This window comes from Martes martes (assembly GCF_963455335.1).
Source record: "Martes martes genome assembly, chromosome: 16".
NCBI classification, from domain to species: domain Eukaryota; kingdom Metazoa; phylum Chordata; class Mammalia; order Carnivora; family Mustelidae; genus Martes; species Martes martes.
Genome location: NC_137904.1, coordinates 44,546,984 through 44,572,413, shown reverse-complemented (window position 1 = coordinate 44,572,413; position 25,430 = coordinate 44,546,984). Strand labels below are relative to the sequence as shown.

The window sequence follows — 25,430 nt, the reverse complement described above, 5'->3', positions numbered from 1 at the left end:
CCGTTACTGAGCAAGGATGTCAGGCCTTGGTGTTCAGAAACCTAGGGTACATTTTCCATCTCATGTCTGTAGCATTGACATGCTTTGGGAAAGCATTTGTGTTCTTTGCTTTTGATCACAACATTTTTGCAAAAAGTCTCTTGTCTTTCTTCTTTATCCTTTGGGTCTTGGAGGTGTCTTTGTTTTAAAAGCTATTAAAATCACCAAAATCAAGAGGGATTCTTGAGGGCCACTGAATGCTTGAGGTGTGGGTGGATGGAAGGAAAATAAGGAGGAGAAGCTGAGAGTCTGGGTCAAGTGTTTCTGGGGACAGGTAGAACCAGTGGTCTGGGGCAGGATTGTTCATAGAATAGGATGGAGGACAACACAGTGGGTTGAGCCTATGACAAGTGGCTTTGATAAAGTCTTTTTTTGATAAAGTCCTTTGATAAGAAAGGTCAGACTAGACAGAATGGTGAGGAGGAAGGAGGGCAGCCTAGATTAGGGGGCAAGTGGGGTGGGATTGTTAGCAAGTGACTTAAATTTTCTGATTCCGACCTTTTCTTTCCTCTTCTTTACGTATGATGGGGGGAGATTAATTCCTATTTCAGAGGATTGCTGATGGTTTTAAATAAGACTATTGCTGTAGGGGCGCCTGAGTGGCTCAGTGGGTTAAGACTCTGCCTTCGGCTCAGGTCATGATCTCAGGGTCCTGGGATCGAACCCCGCATTGGGCTCTCTGCTCAGCGGAGTCTGCTTCCCCCTATCTCTGCCTGCTTCCCTGCCTACTTGTGATCTCTCTGTCAAATAAATAAATAAAATCTTAAAAAAAAGACTATTGCTGTAAAGTGCAGTCATTTAAAATCCAGCCCAGACAGCCCCTCTCCCACAGAGCTCACCACTGCTCCCCTCTATTAATCCCTATATGTCTATTGTTGACTTTACCAGAGCATTGCAATGAGTTTACCTGAATGCGTGTTTGCCCACCAGAAAGTGAGACCTGTGTGAACGGGTGAGTGGGTCCTATTCATGTAGGCACATTGTGTCCCCTAGAGAACCTGATGCAGAGGACTAGAAGATGGATAAATTATAAGTTCCTTTCTGCTCATGATGCTCAGAAACACAGATAATCCAGTTTGAAGGCAATGATGCTTATTTGAAGATGACCTGTTGCTCCAAGGATTCCAAATTTAGCAGGTCAATAAACAAACGCTTCTTGATGGGTAGATAAACAACTTCCAGATCAACAAACCTTGATATAATAAGATGTTCCTCTGAAAACTGCTCAAACAGCAATGAGGAAAAGATGCAGAGGTTCCAAACAGCACATGGCAGTGAGGGGGGTATAAAAGTGACAGCCTCAGAGAGCTGTCCCAGTCAGGCAGTACCCCTCTCAGCATTCACAAGGGAGCAGAGGCACCTCCACCATGTCTGGAAACTGCTGTTCTAGGAAATGCCCGTCCGTGCCAGGCATCTCTCTCTGCTCCACTGAGGTGAGCTGTGGAGGGCCTGTCTGCTTGCCCAGTTCCTGCCGGAGCCAGACATGGCAACTGGTGACTTGTGAAGGTAGCTGCGGATCATCTAGCTGTGGCCCACAGTGCTGTCAGCCCTCTTGTTCTGTGAGCAGCTGTACCCAACCTGTATGCTGTGAAGCCACCATCTGTGAGCCCGCCTGTGCTGTAAGCAGCTGTGCCCAACCTGTGTGTTGTGAAGCCACCATCTGTGAGCCCTCCTGTGCCGTGAGCAGCTGTGCCCAACCTGTGTGTTGTGAAGCCACCATCTGTGAGCCCGCCTGTGCCATGAGCAGCTGTGCCCAACCTGTGTGTTGTGAAGCCACCATCTGTGAGCCCTCCTGTGCCGTGAGCAGCTGTGCCCAACCCGTGTGTTGTGAGGCCACCATCTGTGAGCCCGCCTGTGCCGTGAGCAGCTGTGCCCAACCTGTGTGCTGTGAAGCCACCATCTGTGAGCCCTCCTGTGCCGTGAGCAGCTGTACCCAGCCTGTGTGCTGTGAAGCCACCATCTGTGAGCCTTCTTGCTCAGTGAGCAGTTGCTGCCAACCTGTGTGCTCTGAGGCCCCTTCCTGCCAGCCAGTTCTCTATGTACCCACTCCCTGCCAGTCCATCATATGCAAACCCAGCTGCTGCCAGCCTGTCATCTGTGAGCCCAGCTGCTGTTCAGCTGTCTGCACTGTGCCTAGTTCCTGCCAACCAGTGGTCTGTGAGCCCACTTGCTGTCAGCCGGTCTGCCCCACACCTAGCTGCTGTCCGTCCGTCTGCTCTGTGGCTAATAGCTGCCAGGCTGTCTGCTGTGACTCCAGTCCTTGTGAGCCATCTTGCTCAGAGCCCAGCAACTGCCAGCCAGCTCCCTGTGTGGCTCTGGTCTGTGAGCCTGTCTGTCTTCGCCCTATCTGCTGTGTTCCAAGCCCTTGTGAGCCACCCTGTGTCTCCAGCACTTGCCAAGAGCCCCCTTGTTGCATCTCCAGCATCTGCCAATCCATCTGCTCTGAGCCCAGTCCTTGTACAGCAAGTATCTGTGTGCCCAGTCCATGTCAACCTAACTGCTACTTAGTTAAGCGCTGCCGGTCCATCTGCCGTGAGCCTACTTCTTGCCCATCTACCTCCTGCCAGCCTCTCTGCTGCCGCCCAGGGTCTTCTGCATCTGCCATCTGCCAGCCAACTTGCTCTCGGACTTTCTACATACCCAGCTCCTGCAAACCGCCTTGCACCCCTTCGGTTTCTTACCGTCCGTTCTGTCGCCCAATCTGCTCTGGACCCATCACTTACAGGCAGCCGTATGTGACATCCATCTCCTATCGCCCTGCCTGCTACCGCCCATGCTACTCCATCCTGCGCCGTCCGGCCTGTGTAACTTCACTCTCTTACCGTCCAATTTCCTCCCGTCTTCCTTGTGCTGACTCCTGTAAACGGGATTGCAAAAAATCTACTTCTAGCCAACCAGATTGCACTGACTCAACGTCCTGCAAGGCCGAGGTCTCAAATGCCAGTCCCTGCCAACCCAGTGAGGCCAAACCCACCAGCCCAACCACCCGTGAGGCTGTAGCCAGCCCGCCAACTGCCGCCAAGCCTGCTGACCACTGATCTGGCCTCACCCCACCAATTCCTGCAAAGCAAACCTCCAGCTAGAAAGAAACCTTAACTACCCTCCCCAAAGCTCACAATGACTTAAAAGCTTTCTGCACCATCACTCGCCATCTTCTTACACTTAGAAGAACTCATCAGAAATGGCAGTCTCCTAATGGTCCAAATGAAGGTGACCTGGGCACTCGGTGAGGGGGTTATTCTGGGTTCCTGCCTGCTGCTGCCATCAAGCTGAGAAGAGCTGCTTCACCACATCATCCTGAGTCTCTTTCCCAGCACTAAGTCTTTTGTCCTCATGCATGTGCTTCCTTGCTGGGTGTGCTCACGTTCCTTGGGGACTTCTTCCATGAGAAAAAGATATTTAACTGTCCAATAAAGTGGCTAAGTTGAAGTGACACGCTTTTCTCATTGCCCTGTTAACGTCATATTCTCATCAGCTAACTTGGTTTGTCTTTGAGAGCAACTCATTCATTGATCTATCCAACAAGCTTTATTAGATAGCCATTAGCCAGGGACTGTGTTAGGCTGTAGGAACAAAAGGACGTATGTCTCAGTCCTTGTTCTCAGGAAGCTCACTATCAGGATGGGGGTGGGGGAGACAGATAGACAGACAGACAGTTACTTCATTGCCTTGTGCTAAGTACTTGGAGAGAGGCAAACATAGGGCAATTTGAACCCAGCAGGCAGGGGGAGAAATAGGGAAGAGTTCTTGGGGAGTGTGATACAGAAACTGAGTCTTTCAGCACAAATAAGAATTAACCAGTTCAAAACCAGAAAGGTGGCTGTTTTCCAGGCAGGGGAAACATAGAAATGAATGGAGTTGTGAGCACACCATTCGTTAGGGAGGCTTGGGCAGAGGTGTGCTTAGAGGCAGGTGAGCTCCGAGGTCAGCTAAGTAGACAGTGACCTGCCTTGTCAGGCCTTGTAAGTTAGACAGAGACATTTTAGTTTGGTGCAGGGCTGACATGAAGGCATTGCGGGGCCATATGCTGGGCAGTGACATGAAGAGCACTGGGTCTTGGTATGTCCCTCTGTCCTTGGTCTAGCGAACTGAATGAAGGAACATAGACTTGGATGTACGGAGAATGGGGAGCAAGCCAATGGCCTTGGGGTTTGCAGTGGGATAAAAACAAGTGGGAGGGCACACTTACAATAAGGAAGATAACCTGGATTTCTTGTGTTGTGAGCCCATTTCCTGCCCATCTACCTCCTGCCAACCTCTCTGCTGCCACCTAGGGTCTTCTGCATCTGCCTTCTGCCAACCAACTTGCACTCAGACTCAGACTTTCTACATACCCAGCCTGGGAAAACACCTTGGACTTTACGTTCTCCTAGTCTCTGTGAGGCACGCTCCTTGTGTAAACTCCATTCATACTCCCTTCCAATCCTAAGAACTGAGTCTCTTCAAAGTAGTCACTTAGTGCATGGCATAAAGGGCTATCCCTAGGCCTCAAGGTGCAGTGGGGGTGGATCAGGTCTTCTCAGCTTCAGTGTTATTGACATTTTGGGCTGAATAATTCTTTGTCATAGGGACCATCACTTTCACATTATAGGATATTAAGAAGAATCCCTGACCTTTACCAACTAAATGCTGGGAGCATCCCCTGAGTGTGATGATCAACAATGTCTCCAGACATTAGCAAACATCCCTGGGGATAGGGGGCAAACTTGCCCCTGTTTGAGAACCACTGGGTTATACAATGGCAGAGGGAGAAACTCAAAGGTGGAGCTTAACCAGTACATTGGTGTCAGGGTTACTGTCTCATCAGGCCATTGAGATTTGTCTCTATTTCCTTACAGAGTCCAGGGGAGTTGGCCAGGGTTTTAAATCTCTGTCCTGGCTCCTGGGTGGCCCAGTGGGTTAAGTCTCTGCCTTCGGCTCAGGTTATGATCTCAGGGTCCTGCGATCAAGACCCGCATTGGACTTTCTGCTCAGCAGAGAGCCTGCTCCCCACCGCCCACCTCTCTGCCTGCCTCTCTGCCTACTTGTAATTTCTCTCTCTGTGTCAAATAAATAAAGAAAACTTTAAAAAAAAATCTCTGTCCCAAGCACAGTCCTAGTGATTCATGTGATCATAGCAATTCCGTGAGGTAAGATTTCTTTCCCTCTGTTTTATAAGATGAATATGAGCAACAATCCAAGGGCCCCAAAACAGAGACAAGAAAATTGTGGTATAGTCACACAATAAATACAATACTGCGGTGAAAACAACTGGACAGGGATGCCTGGGTGGTGCAGTCGATTAAGTATCTGCCTTTGGCTCAGGTCATGATCTCAGGGTCCTAGGATCGAGTCCTGCATTGGGCTCCTTGCTCAGCAGGAAGCCAGCTTCTTCCACTGCCTGCTGCTCCCCCTGCTTGTGCTCTCTACCTCTGACAAATAAATAAAATCTTAAAAAAACGAACACCCCCCCCCAAAAAAAACCCCTACAACTGGACAATAGCCATATGCAAAACAAGGGTGAACCTGACCAGAATAGAGGTGATACAAACAAGCCTCAAGACCACATATATGTTTAAACCTCAAAAACAACACTCATACATACATGCATATACATATGTATGAGTATACACACATGTATACATATGCACACACATACAAATATATACCTAATATATATTCACAAGGGAATGCTAAACACAGAATTCAGGATAGCCACAGGGAGTGAGAAACATACAAAAGTAACATACTAGTTAAATATATATAACATGCAGAACATAGGGTTCTGTCCAAAGTTTGTGTTTTTTATGCATCATGATTCTTGATGTGATCACAACAGTCCTTGGTGGTATACCAGATGTCTTTAGTGCCTTGAGCCAGAGCAAAATGAAAGATGTCCTTATTGAGACATTTCTTTTTTTCATCTTTATTGAGGCGTCATTGACAAAACTGTAAGGTACTTGAAGTGTACACTATGATGATTTCATATACATATATATCATGAAAAGATTCCTCCCATCTAATTAACACATCCATCAAACCATATTTTTGGGAGGGAAACATGTGAGAACATTTAAGTTCTCTTAGCAAATTTCAGTTATGCACTACAGTGTTATTAACTAGAGTGACTATGTTATATATAAGATCCCCATACTATACTCATCTTATAGCTAAAAGTTTGTACCACTTTTTTTTTGTTTCTAGGTGATTTTTTTGAAAAAATTATTTATTATTTTTTAAATTTCTTTTCAGTGTTCCAGAATTCATTGTTTATATACCACACCCAGTGCTCCATGCAATATGTGCCCTCCATAATACCTACCACCAGGCTCACCCAACGTCCCACCCACCTACCCTCCAAAACCCTCAGATTGTTTCCCAGAGTCCACAGTCTCTCATAGTTCATCTTCCCCTCCAATTTCCCCCAACTCCCTTCTCTTCTCCAGCTCCCCATGTCCTCCGTGTTATTTCTTATGCTCCACAAATAAGTGAAACCATATAATAATGACTCTTTCTGCTTGACTTATTTCGCTCAGCATACCATTTACCAACCACTTGAGAAGTTTCTTTAGAAGGAAGAAAGGCAAGGACAGAATCAGAGAAAAATGGGTGTAAAAATGGATTGCTTTAAGATGGGATTGGGAGGGAGACAAACCATAAAAGACTCTTAACCTCACAAAACAAACTGAGGGTTGCTAGGGGGAGGGGGATAGGGAACGGGTGGTTGGGTTATGGACATTGGGGTGGGTATGTGCTATGGGGAGTGCTGTGAAGTGTGTAAGCCTGATGATTCAGAGACCTGTACCCCTGGGGCAAATAATACATGATATGTTAATAAAAAAATGGGTTGTTTTAAAAACAATAAAAGTGGTATGTATGAGCATGGGGATTGACACCTTTTCCAGGTTGAGGTTGACATTGTTTCTCAAATATATTCATGTTCCCATTATGACTGACCTATTTGGTGAGACCAAAATATTTCTTCTGAAAGTTGAGAGCTTTGGGATGTAGATAGGTATAAAATGGAGTGCAGTGATCCCTGCAGTTTGCAAGGTGCCAAAATGACTAGTGATGAGTCGGACGGCAAAAGGAATGGTCGGTGCTGTAACACAGAAAGCAATGGTAGAAAAAAAAAGGCATTTGAATGACAAGGGTGAAGATTTCCCAGGCATCGTTCTGATCAGAAAAATTTTTCTTCCTTTTAAAATAAGGGTAAAGGAGAGAGGAGTCAAGATGGCGGAGAAGTAGGCTGAGACGACATCGGGTAGCAGGAGATCAGCTAGACAGCTTATCTAACCATTGTGAACACCTACAAATCCAACAGGAAATCGAAGAGAAGAAGAGCAACAATTCTAGAAACAGAAAATCGATCACTTTCTGAAAGGTAGGACCTGCGGAGAAGTGAATCCAAAGCGACGGGAAGATAGACCCCGGGGGGAGGGGCCGGCTCCTGGCAAGCAGCGGAGCAAAGGAGCACAAAATTGGGACTTTTAAAAGTCGGCTCCACTGGGAGACATCGCTCCAGAGGCTAAACTGGGGGGAAACCCAGGCGGGGTCAGCATAACCCCAGGTCCTGCGGGGTCACAGAAGGACTGGGGGTGTCTGAGTGCCACAGAGCTCGCAGGTATTAGAGCAGGGAAGCAGGCTACAGCGACAAAGCCGAGGAGTGAGCTCTAAGCCCAGGGTTACCTTGTGCCGGTCGCAGGCTGGGTGGGCTCGGAGCGCGGCTGGAGGCTGCGGAGACGGAAGCAACCCGGGGCTTTTCTCCAGCTCCAGCAATTGACTGCTTTCTTCAAGGTGCAACCGGAGGCCAGGGAGGCGGGGCGGTTGGGTGCTTTGCTCTGAGCGCGCACTGAGGAGCGGAACCCCAAGCTCTCGGCTCCTCCGGGCTGAGAGATTGGGAGGACGCCATCTTCATTCCCATCCTCCGGAACTCTCAAACTCTCAACTCACCTCAAAAAAAAGAACAAGAGGCCATACCGAAGGCTGGAGACCTAATCAATACAGACATTGGTAACATGACAGATCTAGAGTTCAGAATGACAATTCTCAAGGTTCTAGCCGGGCTCGAAAAAGGCATAGAAGATATTAGAGAAACCCTCTCCAGAGAGATAAAAGCCCTTTCTGGAGAAATAAAAGAACTAAAATCTAACCAAGTTGAAATCAAAAAAGCTATTCATGAGGTGCAATCAAAAATGGAAACTCTCACTGCTAGGATAAATGAGGCAGAAGAAAGAATTAGTGACATAGAAGACCAAATGACAGAGAATAAAGAAGCTGAGCAAAAGAGAGACAAACAAATACTGGACCACGAGGAGAGAATTCGAGAGATAAGCGACACCATAAGACGACACAACATTAGAATAATTGGGATTCCAGAAGAAGAAGAAAGAGAGAGGGGAGCAGAAGGTATATTGGAGACAATTATTGGAGAGAATTTCCCTAATATGGCAAAGGGAACAAACATCAAAATCCAGGAGATGCTAAGAACGCCCCTCAAAATCAATAAAAATAGGTCCACACCTCGTCACCTGATAGTAAAATTTACAAGTCTTAGCGACAAAGAGAAAATCCTGAAAGCAGCCCGGGAAAAGAAGTCTGTAACATACAAGGGTAAAAACATTAGATTGGCAGCGGACCTATCCACAGAGACCTGGCAGGCCAGAAAGAACTGGCATGATATATTCAGAGTACTAAACGAGAAAAACATGCAGCCAAGAATCCTATATCCGGCTAGGCTATCATTGAAAATAGAAGGAGAGATAAAGAGCTTCCAGGACAAACAAAAGCTGAAAGAATTTGCAAACACCAAACCAGCTCTACAGGAAATATTGAAAGGGGTCCTCTAAGCAAAGAGACACCCTAAAAGTAGTAGATCAGAAAGAAACAGAGACAATATACAGGAACAGTCACCTTACAGGCAATACAATGGCACTAAATTCATATCTCTCCATAGTTACCCTGAATGTTAATGGGCTAAATGCCCCAATCAAAAGACACAGGGTATCAGAATGGATAAAAAAACAAAACCCATCAATATGCTGCCTACAAGAAACTCATTTTAGACCCGAAGACACCTCCAGATTTAAAGTGAGGGGGTGGAAAACAATGTACCATGCTAATGGACATCAGAAGAAAGCTGGGGTGGCAATCCTTATATCAGATCAATTAGATTTTAAGCCAAAGACTATAATAAGAGATGAGGAAGGTCACTATATCATACTCAAAGGGTCTGTCCAACAAGAAGACCTAACAATCTTAAATATCTATGCCCCTAACATGGGAGCAGCCAACTATATAAACCAATTAATAACAAAATCAAAGAAATACATCGACAGTAATACAATAATAGCAGGGGACTTTAACACTCCCCTTACTGAAATGGACAGATCATCTAAGCAAAAGATCAATAAGGAAATAAAGGCCTTAAATGACACACTGGACCAGATGGACATCACAGATATATTCAGAACATTCCATCCCAAAGCAACTGAATATACATTCTTCTCTAGTGCACATGGAACATTCTCCAGAATAGACCACATCCTGGGTCATAAATCAGGTCTCAATTGGTACCAAAAGATTGAGATCATTCCCTGCATATTTTCAGACCACAATGCTCTGAAGCTAGAACTCAATCACAAGAGGAAATTTGGAAAGAACGCAAATACATGGAGACTAAACAGCATCCTTCTAAAAAATGAATGGGTCAACCACGAAATTAAAGAAGAATTGAAAAAATTCATGGAAACAAATGATAATGAAAACACAACAGTTCAAAATCTGTGGGACACAACAAAGGCAGTCCTGAGAGGAAAATATATAGCGGTGCAAGCCTTTCTCAAGAAACAAGAAAGGTCTCAAATACACAACCTAACCCTACACCTAAAGGAGCTGGAGAGAGAACAACAAAGAAAGCCTAAACCCAGTAGGAGAAGAGAAATCATAAAGATCAGAGCAGAAATCAATGAAATAGAAACTAAAAAAACAATAGAACAAATCAACAAAACTAGGAGCTGGTTCTTTGAAAGAATTAATAAGATTGATAAGCCCCTGGCCAGACTTATCAAAAAGAAAAGAGAAAGGATGCAAATAAATAAAATCATGAATGAAAGAGGAGAGATCACAACCAACACCAAAGAAATACAAACAATTATAAGAACATACTACGAGCAACTCTACGCCAACAAATTTGACAATCTGGAAGAAATGGATACATTTCTAGAGACGTATAAACTACCACAACTGAACCAGGAAGAAATAGATAACCTGAACAGACCCATAACCAGTAAGGAGATTGAAACAGTCATCAAAAATCTCCAAACAAACAAAAGTCCAGGACCAGACGACTTCCCAGGGGAATTCTACCAAACATTTAAAGAAGAATTAATTCCTATTCTCCTGAAACTGTTCCAAAAAATAGAAATGGAAGGAAAACTTCCAAACTCATTCTATGAGGCCAGCATCACCTTGATCCCAAAACCAGACAAGGATCCCACCAAAAAAGAGAATTACAGACCAATATCTTTGATGAACACAGATGCGAAAATTCTCACCAAAATACTGGCCAATAGGATCCAACAGTACATTAAAAGGATTATTCACCACGACCAAGTGGGATTTATTCCAGGGCTGCAAGGTTGGTTCAACATCCGCAAATCCATCAATGTGATACAATACATTAATAAAAGAAAGAGTAAGAACCATATGATACTCTCAATAGATGCTGAAAAAGCGTTTGACAAAGTGCAGCATCCCTTCCTGATTAAAACTCTTCAAAGTGTAGGGATAGAAGGCACATACCTCAATATTATCAAAGCCATCTATGAAAAATCCACTGCAAATATCATTCTCAATGGAGAAAAACTGAAAGCTTTTCTGCTAAGGTCAGGAACACGGCAGGGATGTCCGTTATCACCACTGCTGTTCAACATAGTACTAGAAGTCCTAGCCTCAGCAATCAGACAACAAAAAGAAATTAAAAGCATCCAAATCGGCAAAGAAGAAGTCAAACTATCACTCTTTGCAGATGATATGATACTATATGTGGAAAACCCAAAAGGCTCTACTCCAAAACTGCTAGAACTTATACAGGAATTCAGTAAAGTGTCAGGATATAAAGTCAATGCACAGAAATCAGTCGCATTTCTTTACACTAACAACAAGACAGAAGAAAGAGAAATTGAGGAGTCAGTTCCATTTACAATTGCACCCAAAACCATAAGATACCTAGGAATAAATCTAACCAAAGAGGCAAAGAATCTATACTCAGAAAACTACAAAGTACTCATGAAAGAAATTGAGGAAGACACAAAGAAATGGAGAAATATTCCATGCTCATGGATTGGAAAAACAAATATTGTGAAAATGTCTATTCTACCTAAAGCAATCTACACATTTAATTCAATCCCTATCAAAATCCCATCCACTTTTTTTAAGGAAATAGAACAAATAATCCTAAAATTTATATGGAACCAGAAAAGACCTCGAATAGCCAAAGGAATATTGAAAAAGAAAGCCAAAGTCAGTGGCATCACAATTCCAGACTTCAAGCTCTATTACAAAGCTGTCATCATCAAGACAGTATGGTACTGGCACAAAAACAGACATATAGACCAATGGAACAGAATAGAGAGCCCAGAAATAGACCCTCAACTCTATGGTCAACTAATCTTCGACAAAGCAGGAAAGAATATCCAATGGAAAAAAGACAGCCTCTTCAACAAATGGTGCTGGGAAAATTGGACAGCCACATGCAGAAAAATGAAATTGGACTATTTCCTTACACCACACATGAAAATAGACTCAAAATGGATGAAGGACCTCAATGTGTGAAAGGAATCTATCAAAATCCTTGAGGAGAATGCAGGCAGCAACCTCTTTGACCTCAACCGCAGCAACTTCTTCCTAGGAACATCACCAAAGGCAACAGAAGCAAGGGCAAAAATGAACTATTGGGATTTCATCAAGATCAAAAGCTTTTGCACAGCAAAGGAAACAGTGAACAAAACCAAAAGACAACTGACAGAATGGGAGAAGATATTTGCAAACGACATATCAGATAAAGGGCTAGTATCCAAAATCTATTAAGAGCTTATCAAACTCAATACCCAAAGAACAAATAATACAATCAAGAAATGGGCAGAGGACATGAACAGACATTTCTGCAAAGAAGTCATCCAGATGGCCAACAGACACATGAAAAAATGTTCCACATCACTCGGGATCAGGGAAATACAAATCAAAACCACAATGAGAGACCACCTCACACCAGTCAGAATGGCTAAAATTAACAAGTCAAGAAATGACAGATGCTGGCGAGGATGCGGAGAGAGGGGAACCCTCCTACACTGCTGGTGGGAATGCAAGCTGGTGCAACCACTCTGGAAAACAGTGTGGAGTTTCCTCAAAAAACTGAAAATAGAGCTATCCTACAACCCAGCAATTGCACTCCTGGGTATATATCCTAAAGATACAAACGTGGTGCTCCGAAGGGGCACGTGCACCCGAATGTTTATAGCAGCAATGTCCACAATAGCCAAACTGTGGAAAGAGCCTAGATGTCCATCAACAGATGAATGGATAAAGAAGAAGTGGTATATATACACAATGGAATACTATGCAGCCATCAAAAGACATGAAATCTTGCCATTTGCGACTACGTGGATGGAACTAGAGGGTATCATGCTTAGCGAAATAAGTCAATCGGAGAAAGACAACTATCATATGATCTCTTTGATATGAGGAAGTGGAGATGCAAGGCGGGGGGGGGTTGGGGGGAGGTAGGAAAAGAAAAAATGAAAAGATGGGATTGGGAGGGAGACAAACCATAAAAGACTCAATTTCAAAAAACAGACTGAGGGTTGCTGGGGGGAGGGGGGACGGGAGAGGGTAGTGGGGAAATGGACATTGGGGAGGGTATGTGCTATGGTGAGTGCTGTGAAATGTGTAAACCTGGCGATTCACAGACCCGTACCCCTGGTGATAAAAATACATCATATGTTTATTAAAATAAAAAAATTAAAATAAAATAAAATAAAATAAGGGTAAGGAAGAGGGTGTCAAGGAGAAGGTACTCTTTAGCTGGTACTTTGAAAGTACCTTCCAGAATTTCCAGCATTTTTAGTGATTGTGAGGCAGTTAATAAAAATAAAAATAACCTGAGCAACAGCAATGTGGTTAATAGATAAACTCTCAGTACTTTGAATACTTGGGTAATGAACTAACACGTCCCACAGAGTGAGTTAGCAGCAGAGCCAGAAAATGGCACTAGTGCTATTCGGATCCCAAGGCCATGATCTTTCTATTCTGTTGTGAATCTCTGGTGTGAACTGGATCAGACATGGACCAGTGTGGGATGCTGAAGATGGCTGGTGACACAGAGCCGGGATGAGCCTAGAGAAAGAGGGGAAGAATTAGGACAACCAATGCCTCATAAGTCCCTCTTGGAAGAGGGTGATTTAACACTAAAATTATTTTGCAGTGATGTCCTAATATAGCTATTGGTTGTTGTAGTTTTATATTTATAGAATTTATATGTTGTGAACTCCATAATATGATTTAATCCTTGGCAAAATATTTTGTAGTTATTAAAAATAATTATTAAATTATTGTAGTTATTATTTCCAGATTAAAAGATTGTCTTTGGGTGTATGGTTAAGTAGAGGTAAGAACTCATACCGGATACTGGTTTAATCTAGTCACTGGAGTGGATGAATGGTCCCCAGCATAGAGCCTGGGCCACCTGCCCAAGAGTCAGCATACTGCTATACAAATGTCAGTCTTCAATCACTGGGTTATAGCCTTTTTCTTCCACTCCAAAGTTAGCAGGTCTAACAGATGATTAAGACCAGAGGTTTTGGGGTCAGCCCAAACTAGATTTGGACCTTATTTCAACATTTTATTGCTTGCAAAATTTTGGGAACAGGATTTAAACTCTTTGAGTTGGTTTTGCTATACCTCTAACATAGTAGCGAGAATCATACCTTCTACTTAAGGTCATTGCAAGATTCAATGAAAAATGAAGTCAATGACTTGGTATATAGTAAGCATGCTATACCTGGAATGGAAACCTTTCCTACTACTACTGCTGCTATTATTTTTACTGGTACTAATAAAACTGAATTTCAGGAAAACCAAATGGGAAGGTTCTTAGAGGTGGAGACATTGAAGTGCCCTTGGGATGCACTGCCTGGTTTTCTATTCACCATCTCATACATCACCCTCTTTCAACTGGGTCAAGGCTTCATTTCCTGGTCACCTAAATGGTGCAGAACTGCATTCCTGGAGGAAGAACAGGCTGCTTTGGCTGGGCTGAGGCCTCCTGATGAGAGGTTAGTTCAGAGAAAGGCCTGCTTCAGGGCAGCTGGAGAACAACCTGTAAAAGAGACAGCTCATCCCAGAGCAGGAACCATCAAGGAATCCAAACTCAGCAAAGAGAACTCTCAACTCAACCGACAAGTTTTTAAAGTGGGGACAGTATCTATCCAGGCTCCTGAAGCCTGCTAATCAGATGTTTGTAGGCAAATGAGTAGAAACAATAACAAGGAAAGATGCTCTAAGTGGTACCAACACCCCTAGTGAAGGACTATAAAAGCCCCCATGTATTAGATGTCTTTTGCACTCAGGTATACTGAGATTGCAACTTCCTAGCAAGGTTAACACCAGTGCCATGGGGGACAGCTGTTGTCCCGGAATCACCATGGCCATTCCAGCTGTGCCCACTTTCATGTACTCAAATGGTGATGGCTTCCGAAATGGTATTTGCTTGCCTAGTTCCTGCCGGAGCAGAACGTGGCAACTGGTCACATGCCAAGAAAATTGTCAGCCATCCAGCAGTACCCCAAGCGTCTGTGAACCTGCTTCTTGCCAACCTACCTGCCTTCCAGCAACTTCTTGCGTTGGTTTTGTCTGCCAACCCATTTGCTCCTGCACAGCCAGCTATAAATCTGGCACTGGTCAGTCTCCTTGCCTGGTTAGCTCATGCCAACCCTCCTGCACGGAATCTACCAGTTGTCAGGCAAATTGCTGTGAAGCCAGCCTCGACCAGCAAAGCTCCTGCCAAGAGCCTGTATTTGTGTCCAGAACATGTCAGGCAGCTTGTGGCCAATCGGTCTGCTGTGACACTGTGTCTGGCCAGCCATCCTGCTCTGAGGTAACTTCCTGTATTGAAAATTCTTGCCCACCAACCAACTGTGCAGCTAGTCTATGCCAGCCAACTTGCTGCCAACCAGGTTCATGTCAACCCATTAATGGCGAAGATCAGCTCTGCAAATCAACTTATTATCAACCCATCTGCTACATTTTCAAGACTTGCCAGTTGGTTCCCTGCATGCCTATTCCCTGCCAGCCATCAACTTGTGTGTTAAGTTCTTGCAATCCTACATGCTGTGTGTCCTCACCTTGCCAGCCACTTCACTGCCAACCAATGTCTTCTATATCCTTCATCTGCCAGCCAGTGGCTAACTGCCAGCTCCCATGTTCTGTAAACAACCCTTGCAAACGAGTTTCCTGTGGCACCGTGCTTTCTGGCCAACCAACTTGTGATGAACCCACCTCTTGCAACCAGGGTGGCTGCAAATCTCCTTCCTGCCAACCAGCTTGCTGTGTGACAGGTTTAGGCAAATCATCCAGTGGTGGCTGCAATTGCTTTCGGCCAACAGCCCCAAGTCTCTGCAAAGCCAACACCTGCTCGCCAACTTCCTGACCACCAGTCACGAATCTGGCTTCTGTAAGGCAACGCTTCACTGATGCAGGACGCTTCCCATCTCTTCTGAGATCTGCCACTATCTGCAAGTGCATTGCCACCCCATGGTGCTCTCTTCTGGCTGAGGGCAAATTCTATTTGTGTGCTAACTTCATTTTGAGTCCAGCCCCACATTCTCACCAGGTGCTGATGAGGGAATTTGTCCAGCCACTAAGAGATCTTTCTTCATCAAGGAGGACATTTCTGTAAGCCTGGTCCACACTACAACTTGCATTTCCTCATGTTGTCAGTTCATTTCATCTCAGCAAAGCCTTCTCTTCAGTTTTTCTTTTCTTTTCTTTTGGTGTTGTCCAGTCTTTAAAAAGACTCCTTTGATGCCAACTGCTAATAAAAATGTGAGTGATTGAACAAAACTTTCAGAATGCTTTCATTCCTTTCAATATACCCCTACATAAATTTCCTTCAGGTCACATTTGGACATGATGACCTTGGGCCCTCTAAATTAGTGGATCTGCTTTAGTCTGAAAGGGTTGTCGGTGTCTGCAATTATAGATGCTCAAGTTGGAAGGGAGAAAGGACAAACAATCCCCTGGCTTCCAATCTTTATATCACCAAAAGCTCTTTTGAGTTGAGTGGGCTCTATTTCCCCACAGTGAACAGACTTGGGAAGCCAAAGACTGAAATGGTCTAGGGAAGCCACAGATTAAAATAAAGCAAGCTTTTTGGCCACTGAGAATAGCTAAGGGTTGATTAACTTAACACTGTTTTTTTTTTTTAAGATTTATTTATTTATTCCAGAGAGAGAGAGAGAGCAAGCAGGAGCAGGGGCAGAGGAAGAGGGAGTCCTAAGCAGACTACGCTGAGTGCAGAGCCGATCCTACAACCCTGAGATAACAATCAGAGCTGAAGCCAAGAGTTGAACACCCAAACGACTGCACCCTCTGGGCATCCCTTGACACTGGTTTTAATGATCAGTTCACATAATGGACAATTTAAATAAAATGTAAAATTTGAAATTTATGGCTGTTGTCTGTTTGCTTATGTTTTTGACATTTTAAGAGACAGTTTTAAAAATAATTAGTCTAAGGAAATACCTGACCAAATAGTCCTATTTTGTAATTATCAAAACTAAACATTTAAGAAATGGCTGGACTGGTTTTCTTTTCTTTTCTTTAAAGATTTTATTTATTTATTTGACAGAGATCACAAGTAGGCAGAGAGGCAGGTGGGGGTGGGCGGGGGAAGCAGGATCCCTGCTGAGCAGAGAGCCTGATGCGGGACTCGATCCCAGGACTCTGGAATCATGACCTGAGCTGAAGGCAGAGGCTTTAACCCACTGAGCCACCCAGGCACCCTGTACTGGTTTTCTTTTGGGAAAGATTAGAGGCAGGTTTGCAGAGTGTACTTGTAACAATTATGCAGAGTCCTTCCTCAAGGGGATCTGGACTCCCCTTTAACCAAGGGCTCTGGGTCTGTGAAATGATTTAGATCTGAAACTCAGAACATTCTTACACGGATCTATAAGGGGGCATAGTTGAGGATGCTCACATTTCTGTGATAATACAGACTTTAAAGGAAATCTGTGTCTACCACTAGGAGGGTGGGTAGGCAGCAAGAGGTCATTCTTTCCATGAGGTACTCCCTTGGTCTGGTTCTCCAGAGAGAGCCAATAGGATATATATAAAGAGATGTAATAAGAGGAATTTTCTCATATGATTTTGGAGGCTGGTATATCCAAATCTGTAGTGTGGGCCAGCAGGCTAGATATCAAGAACTGACAGTGCAGGTGAAGTCTGAAGGCTGTCTGCTAGAGGATATACTTTAAAGAAAATAAAATAGCTGCCTATAGGAAGATAATGGGGGCATAAGGAGAACAGGAATTAAATTAATTGGTATATAAGTACACAAAGAAAAAAATAAGAGATCTTGCAAGGACAAAAAAAAATGGCAATATGCCACAAGGAATATAATTAACTCAATTATTTGCAACTCAACTATTTGCAATCCATTTTGATGGATACCCCATTTAAATTCTCTCTCCACATCTTCCATGGAGATTTCAGTCATGCCAGAGGAAGAATGAGGCTCTGGAATGTGTGATGAATCTCACCTCAGTCCTGGACAGAACTGTCAACACTTTCTTACATTATCAATTTAAGGAATTATATCTCTTCAAATAATTTTCTTTCTAATACCAGAATTCTTGGCATAGCTAGAATTTCAAATTTCATTTTGCAGTAGTTTTTGACCCATCTCTATGTATGTTAATTTTTTCCTTTTTTTTTTTTAACCTTTCCAGTTGTGGATTTCTCTGTTGTACTGGTAAGTGTTTTACACTGGCTACCTGCCAACATTCAAACCTCACATTTTAAAGATGGCAAGTGTAAAAGGTGTACTGGGAAGCTGTGTACTTCTTCCATACTTGGCAACAGTTTAAATAACAAAACATTTATTAGCTCCTTTCAGGTTTGCTAGGACTTGTCCATAACATATCTGAACCTCCTATTATAGACAATGTTCTGCCACGCCTGAACATGCTTATAAGTAAATCTTTATTTACACTTATGTTCCAAATGGGGGAGCAAAATACAGGGAAGTTTTGAGAAAAATATTAGAAACACCCACCACTCAGAATGGACATTTTCTTATATCTACTTTAGATCTTTAAAAAGCATAATTGAAGTAAACATTATTGAGAAAGTTGAAGTCCCTTTTGTATAGGTCTCCAGCTCGACAACATTTACCTTCTTTCCTTCTCAGATACAACCTTGTGTAACCTTCCAATTCCTGTTTATATGAAAGTATAAACAGTGACTAATATTTATAAAATAGCTAATATATAACAGTAGGGTTTGGAAATATAAGAATTCACATATACAATGTAAAATTATGTAATCTTATTTTTTCCTTCACTACTGCTTTTAAGAATGACATTTTTAAAATCAAGAATTAAGATTTATATCAATCATTACTATAGTTGTTTATTAATAATTAAAAATATATGTGTTTTATTCCATTTTGATACATGATCTGTTTCATTATAGTAGTTATTGCTGCATAAAAAATGACCCCAAAAGTTTGTGGCTGAGAACAACAAACATTTATTATCTCACTGTTTCTGTGGTTAGAAATCTGTGGCTTACTTTGGAGAACAGTGTGGAGATTCCTCAGGAAATTAAAAATAGAGCTTCCCTATGACCCTGCAATTGCACTGATGGGTATTTACCCCAAAGATACAGATGTAGCGAAAAGAAGGGCCATCTGTACCCCAATGTTTATAGCAGCAATGGCCACGGTCGCCAAACTGTGGAAAGAACCAAGATGCCCTTCAACAGATGAATGGATAAGGAAGATGTGGTCCATATACACTATGGAGTATTATGCCTCCATCAGAAGGGACGAATACCCAACTTTTGTAGCAACATGGACAGGACTGGAAGAGATTATGCTGAGTGAAATAAGTCAAACAGAGAGAATCAAGTATCATATGGTTTCACTTATTTGTGGAGCATAACAAATAATATAGAGGACAAGGGTAGATGGAGAGGAGAAGGGAGTTGAGGGAAATTGGAAGGGGAGGTGAACCATGAGAGACTATGGACTCTGAAAAACAACCTGAGGGTTTTGAAGGGGCGGGGGGTGGGAGGGTGGGGGAACCAGGTGGTGGGTATTGGGGAGGGCACATATTGCATGGAGCACTGGGTGTGGTGAAAAAACAATGAATACTGTTACGCTGAAAATAAATAAAAAATTTAATAAAAAAAAAAGAACTCTGTGGCTTAGCTAGGTACGTCTAACTCAGCTTCTCTTATGAGGTAGTTGTGGAGGTATTGGTTGGGGCTGCATTGATTTCATGACTTAGGGGAGGATTCACTTCCAAGCTCACTCATGTGGCTGTTGGCACACTATAGGTTCTCACCAGCTGTTGGCTAGATATATCATTTCCTTGCCACATGGGCTTCTCCATACACTGGCTAATAGTCCTCAGGGCCTAGCAGCTGGATTCTCCCAGAGCAAATGGTCCTAGAGGGAGAGAATGAATACCTGATATGAATGTCACATGTCCTTTACAGACTAATCTTAGAAATGAGATCCCACCATATTTATTGTACTCTCTTCGTTAGAGACAAGTCAGTAAATCCAGCCCACACTCAAGTGAAAGGTATTGCACAAAGGCATAAATACTAGAAGGTGGGATAACTGGTAGTCATCTTAAAGATTGCCTACTACACTCTGCTTTTTACCATTACAGTGATCCACATATTAAATATACTCAAGTCCTCCCAGATATCATCTAATTACACCATAAGCTTAAAGTCCAGAATCTCATTGCTGAAATCAGGCCCAAGTATGGATGGATCTCTTTGGGTGTGACTCCTCAAGTATAGCTCCAAAGTACACTTCTAGATCTATAGACTTGTGAAATGAAAGGGATAAATTATCCAAAAGGAAGGATAATGGCAGTAAATCTGACAGTGTGAACGTCAAAGCAACTAAAGTTTTTGAAGAAGGAAAGGGAAAAATGACACTGTTAGTGGCAAAGCCAATGTGAGAAGTAAGTTTTCTACTCCAACTAGTGCCTTGGTCATAATTCAGGACAGTGATACCTAAGTGATCATTGACTTCATCAAATCTTAATAACTTAAAGAATCTTGCCAGTCAATTGGCCAAATTATCCATTTATTTACACAATCATTCTGTGACATCCTTATTAACTTTTATTTTAGTCTATGTTTGACCATCTTCAGAGAGTGGGATGCGCCACTTCCCAAGGAAACACTGCATTGCTGGGCAGCTCCAAGAGTGAGTTTTCTCTTATTTTTGTCTAAATTAATATTCATAGTCCCCATGATTGATCTTGTTACTTGATTCCATAAGGCCAACAGAATCTAAGTCTTCTGCAGACAGATATTTCCATATTCAGATACACTGGGGCACTCTTCTCCTAAAGATCTTTTCTCTGGGATAATTATACCCAGATACCTACATTCTTTTTTTGTTTGTTTGTTTAAGATTTTATTTACTTATTTGCTAGAGAAAGAGAGAGAGAGAACACAAGCAGGGAGAGAAACAAGCCAAGGGAGAGGGAGGAGCAGGCTTCCCACTGAGCAGAGAGCCCAATGTGGGGCTCAATCCCAGGACCCTGAGATCATGACCTGAGCCAAAGGCAGATGCTTTACTGACTGAGCCACCCAGGCGTCCCCCATAGATACCTCCATTCTTCATGATGTGATTTGAATTCCAGTTCCATTCCCAGGATAGTTGCTTTCCTCAAGACATTTTTCAATTATTCAGTATTCCTTTAAAAGGGGCATGATCAGAACCTAAGTAAAGATCCAGTAATTTTCTAACTAGCCCAGTATATGTAGAAATCATCTTACTCTTTTGAGTATAGGTCATTTTCTCTCTAGATCATGTCTGTCTGATGATGTAATTAAATACTATTTTCTGAGTTAGATATCTCATCCCCCACCAGGAAATTTTAAGGGATTTGAGTGAGTAAGTGAGATAAGGGTGCATCTGTCCTTCCCTAGGGGCCACTTCTGTCACTCCTCCAGTGGTTTCTTGGTCCCTTTATTGATGTCTCCTGCTCCTGCCTTGGCATGCCTGTTGCTAAGTTCATATTTCTATCCCAGTAATACTGTTGTCCTTACTGCCATTGCATGGAAGAGAGAGTTCTTCAGGTTCATGTCTAATATCAACTTCAGATATACAGCTCTTTAACTGTGAGTTAACCATAGTGTCTCCTCCTTAGAAACCTTCACATGCTTTGGGTATCTGCAAAAAATACTACCCAGTGGATCTTCTTCAAGTTGTCTGCTTAACTGCCCTCCTAGCACAGCTCTTATCCAGAATCTAAGCTTGAATTTGGGTCAAGTGCTCATTATTATTGTGTGAAGTGAGATGCTCTCATTGGAAATGAGCATATTTTGGCATCTGCCATTCAGACCATGCTTCTGCACTTTCCCCCTAAATTGAGAATCCTTTTCAATTACCCTGCTGAAATCCAGGTTCATGTTCTACTGAATTTCTCTGATCAACTAATCAAGCAAAAATAACAAGCTAAATTCTTTGACATGACTTGGTTTATTGGCCCTATGTTCTATCTTTCTCTAGGAGTTCACAAAGGGTTTTTTGTTTTGTTTTGTTTTTTAGGCAAGATCAAACTTACAGCTGCATGGTCTACAGAAAATTGAAAACAGAAGGACATTTGCTTGTCTCAATACATTTAGCATTGCTTGTTCTGTAAGATTCCTCAAATATTAACGTGTGTTTTACTTCTAGTCTTTTGGTGCTCTGGGCTATAATGTGCATAGCACACAGTTACATGAATGTATCTAGAGAATATAGGTGCTTGTAAAATCTAGTTGTCCTTATAAATGTTTAGTCACTTTTTCCAATTTGATTATTCTGCTTTGCCTGAAAAGACAGATACCAAATAAGGGACTTTCTAGCATAACCTCACATTCCTTGTGCTACACTGCAGAGGGAGAATTCAGATCTTATTTCATTCCTGGGTCTTGGCATCAACTAAGGAAAATAGACCCTTTTTATAAACCTGGATTTTCCTTGCCAGATACGAACATGTTGAGAGCTCACTAGTTGGGTGAGTGGTGCATATGAATGCATCATGTAAAAAAAAAAAAAAGCAGTGTCATACTGAGGAATTTGCTTCATATCAAACTCCTTTTGGTAGTTGTTGTCTCTTTATTCAGATTAAAAGAAATTAAAATCTCTCGCTCTCTTACTGTTGCAGGTTTCCCCCATGTGGTTCAGAAGGAAACACTACAATCTTCATTTTTCTTTTATGATAAAAATATCTCATGCTGGGGGACCTGGGTGGCTCAGTCATTAAGTGTCTGCCTTCAGCTCAGGTCATGATCCCAGGGTCCTGGGATCGAGCCCCACATCAGGTTCCCTGCTCAGCGGGAGGCCTGCTTCTCCCTCTCCCACTCCCCCTGCTTGAGTTTCCTCTCTCGCTGTGTCTCTCTCTGTCAAATAAATAAATAAAATCTTAAAAAAAACCTCATGCTTGGGAGGGAAACAAGATATGAACAAAAAATTGGAAAGCCCTTGTCCCCCAGTATCCCATCCCACCCACATTCTGCTCCCCTGGAACAAACTACTGATTTCTGTTTATTATGCCCTAATCTTGGAGTTCCCTTTCCCTTTACGAGGGTTGGTTGTTTTCCCAGTTTGAAAGATGGAAGAAAAATAAAAGAAGCATTTTTGTTGACCTCACAGTTTGCCCAAATAAAGGGGTTTGTCTTACAATAATAGTCCCATTGACTCCAAGAAGTGAGTTTCCTCTGATAACCTACTTTCTCAGGAAGTTCTTGGCAATGCCCTGAATCTAAATGGAGCTGAAGAAATATTTGATGATAGTGATTTTATGATAGTCCAGAGTTATTGCAAAAAAGTCAGAGTGTTGGTCTTTAGAAGGGCCACTTAAAATAACACTCTAGGGCAGCCCTGGATGGGGTCCATCTCCAATGTCTTAAAATGTGGCCTCTTACCTGAATAGTGTAGGGATAGATGTGAAAGAATTTTGTAAAATGTAAAATGCCCTCAAAATATGAGAGCTTATGAAGGACACACTCACATAATCTAGATCACAAAAGGATATGTGAAATGAGTCAAGTTTTAGGTGATAACTTAGAAATGCCTTACTTACAATGAAGACAACTCAAATGTCCATAATGGGTAGAAAACAAATTATAAACACAACAAAGAAATGTGAGAGGTGGAAAATAAACAATTATTAGAACAGTTGGCAGGAATGGAGGATGGGGATGGAGAATTTTATGCATAAACAATTTCTAGTGATACTCATTGGCTAAACCGAAACTATCAGTAGTGGCTGTAAAGCCTAACTTCTTTGGAAGGGCAATAAAGACTAGGATGTGTTCTCTTTTCTTCTTTCCTTTTTTTAAAAAAAAGATTTATTTATTTATTTTAGAGTCAGGGGGAGGGAGAGGGAGAGAGAGTCTCCTCACATAGATTTCTCGCTGAGTGTGGAGACTGATGTAGGACTCAATCTCATGACTTTTAGATCATGACATGAGCTGAAATCAAGGGTTGGATACTTAACCAGCTGAGTCATCTTGACTCTCCAAGGATGTGTTTTCTTAAATCAAATCCCATTATTTCCCTCATAACATGTTTCACCAGAGGAATAAACATAAGTAGCCTGTTTTACAGTATTTCAAACCATCAGAAAAGGAGTCAACTCCACAAACTACCAGTAAAGAGGGGGAAGGAAAAGCAAGTCACTCAATGCAAGGATGTCTAGCTGTCATGGATGCACCAGGTGTACCTTTCTTAGGATAGATTTGTATAAATGAAGTTAATATTTACTGGTTTAAAGAGGAGGAGGAAACAATAATTCAGGCACTAAACAGGATGGCTCAGTAATTTGAAATAACAGAAAGCCTTATAAATTATATTACAAACAGCAACAACAACTAATAATTAATTCTCTGCTATATAATAGCTAATTGTGCAATAGCAGAGATATAGATTGTTTAAAGTCTTCAAGGACATTATAAATTATTTTAAGGATCAGCAAGCTAAAACAGCTCTTGAATTCAAATCCTGGTACATATATTTCAAATGCTGGGATGCTCACTTCAAACCCAGAGATACTATTTCTTATTTCCATCAACTCAGACTGTATGAAAATTATCTCTGATGCTTATACCCATCTAGTCTCTTTATGTCTTAGATTCCCCATGATTTTTCAAATTTTCAAATATTACCAATAACGTTTCAGGTTCTCACCTGGAAGGTGTCTCAGTATTTTGAGAGGTAATTTGTCTAAGGTTAAGAAACTAGAACTCATTTGGAGAAACTAATTTTCTCCATACTGTTTACATCCATATGGGGCCACTGATCCCTCTTTGCAATATTCCTTCTGCACGGTACCTTTCAAATGTGTTTTTTTTTGCATACATAATATTGAGAGGACTTCTTTTCTTATGCATAATTATAATTTTACAAGTAGATCTTAAATGAAGTCTTAGGTCTTCTTTTTTAATTTTTAAAATTAACATATAATGTATTACTTGTTTCAGGGCTACAGGTCTGTGATTCATCAGTCTTAACACAATTCACAGCATCCCCATAGCACCTACTTCCCCAAGGTCCATCACCCAGCCACTCCATCCCTCCCACCTGCCTTCACTCCAGCAACTGTCAGTTTGTTTCCTGAGATTAAGAGTCTTTTATGGTTTGTCTCCCTCTCTGGTTTCATCTTGTTTCACTGTTCCCTCCCTTCCCTTATGATCCTCTGTCTTGTTTATCAAATTCCTCATATCAGTGAGATCGTATGATAATTGTCTTTCTCTGATTGACTTATTTTGCTTAGCATAATATCCTCTAGTTCCATCCACGTCATTACAAATGGCAAGATTTTGAGGTTTTTTGATGGCTGCATAGTATTCCATTGTAGATCTATCTCTATCTCTATCTATATCTATCTCTACCTATCTCTTTCTATCTCACATCTTCTTTATCCATTCATCTGTTGATGGATGTCTAGGCTCTTTCCATAGTTTGGTTATTGTGGAGATTGCTGCTATAAACATTTGGGTGCATGTGCCCCTTTGGATCACATTGCTGGGTTGTAGGGTAGCTTTATTCTCAACTTTTCAATGAATTCTGGAACACTGAAAAGAAATAAAGAAAGAAAGAAAAAAAGAAAAGA

The 25,430-nt window shown here is 42.2% G+C and overlaps 2 protein-coding genes across 2 annotated transcripts; both read left to right on the top strand.

Annotated features, from left to right (window-relative positions):
- Positions 1-1,406: 1,406 nt before the first annotated feature.
- Positions 1,407-3,465, top strand: LOC308356905 (uncharacterized protein; the record flags this gene model as incomplete). Its single annotated transcript, XM_080826288.1, has 2 exons — positions 1,407-1,598; positions 1,779-3,465. 2 exons carry the CDS (start codon positions 1,407-1,409, stop codon positions 3,075-3,077), a joined length of 1,491 nt encoding a protein of 496 aa, XP_080682414.1. The 3' UTR covers positions 3,078-3,465.
- Positions 3,466-14,689: 11,224 nt separating this feature from the next.
- Positions 14,690-16,124, top strand: KRTAP29-1 (keratin associated like protein 29-1; the record flags this gene model as incomplete). Its single annotated transcript, XM_080826318.1, has 1 exon — positions 14,690-16,124. One exon carries the CDS (start codon positions 14,690-14,692, stop codon positions 15,722-15,724), a length of 1,035 nt encoding a protein of 344 aa, XP_080682444.1. The 3' UTR covers positions 15,725-16,124.
- Positions 16,125-25,430: the final 9,306 nt, after the last annotated feature.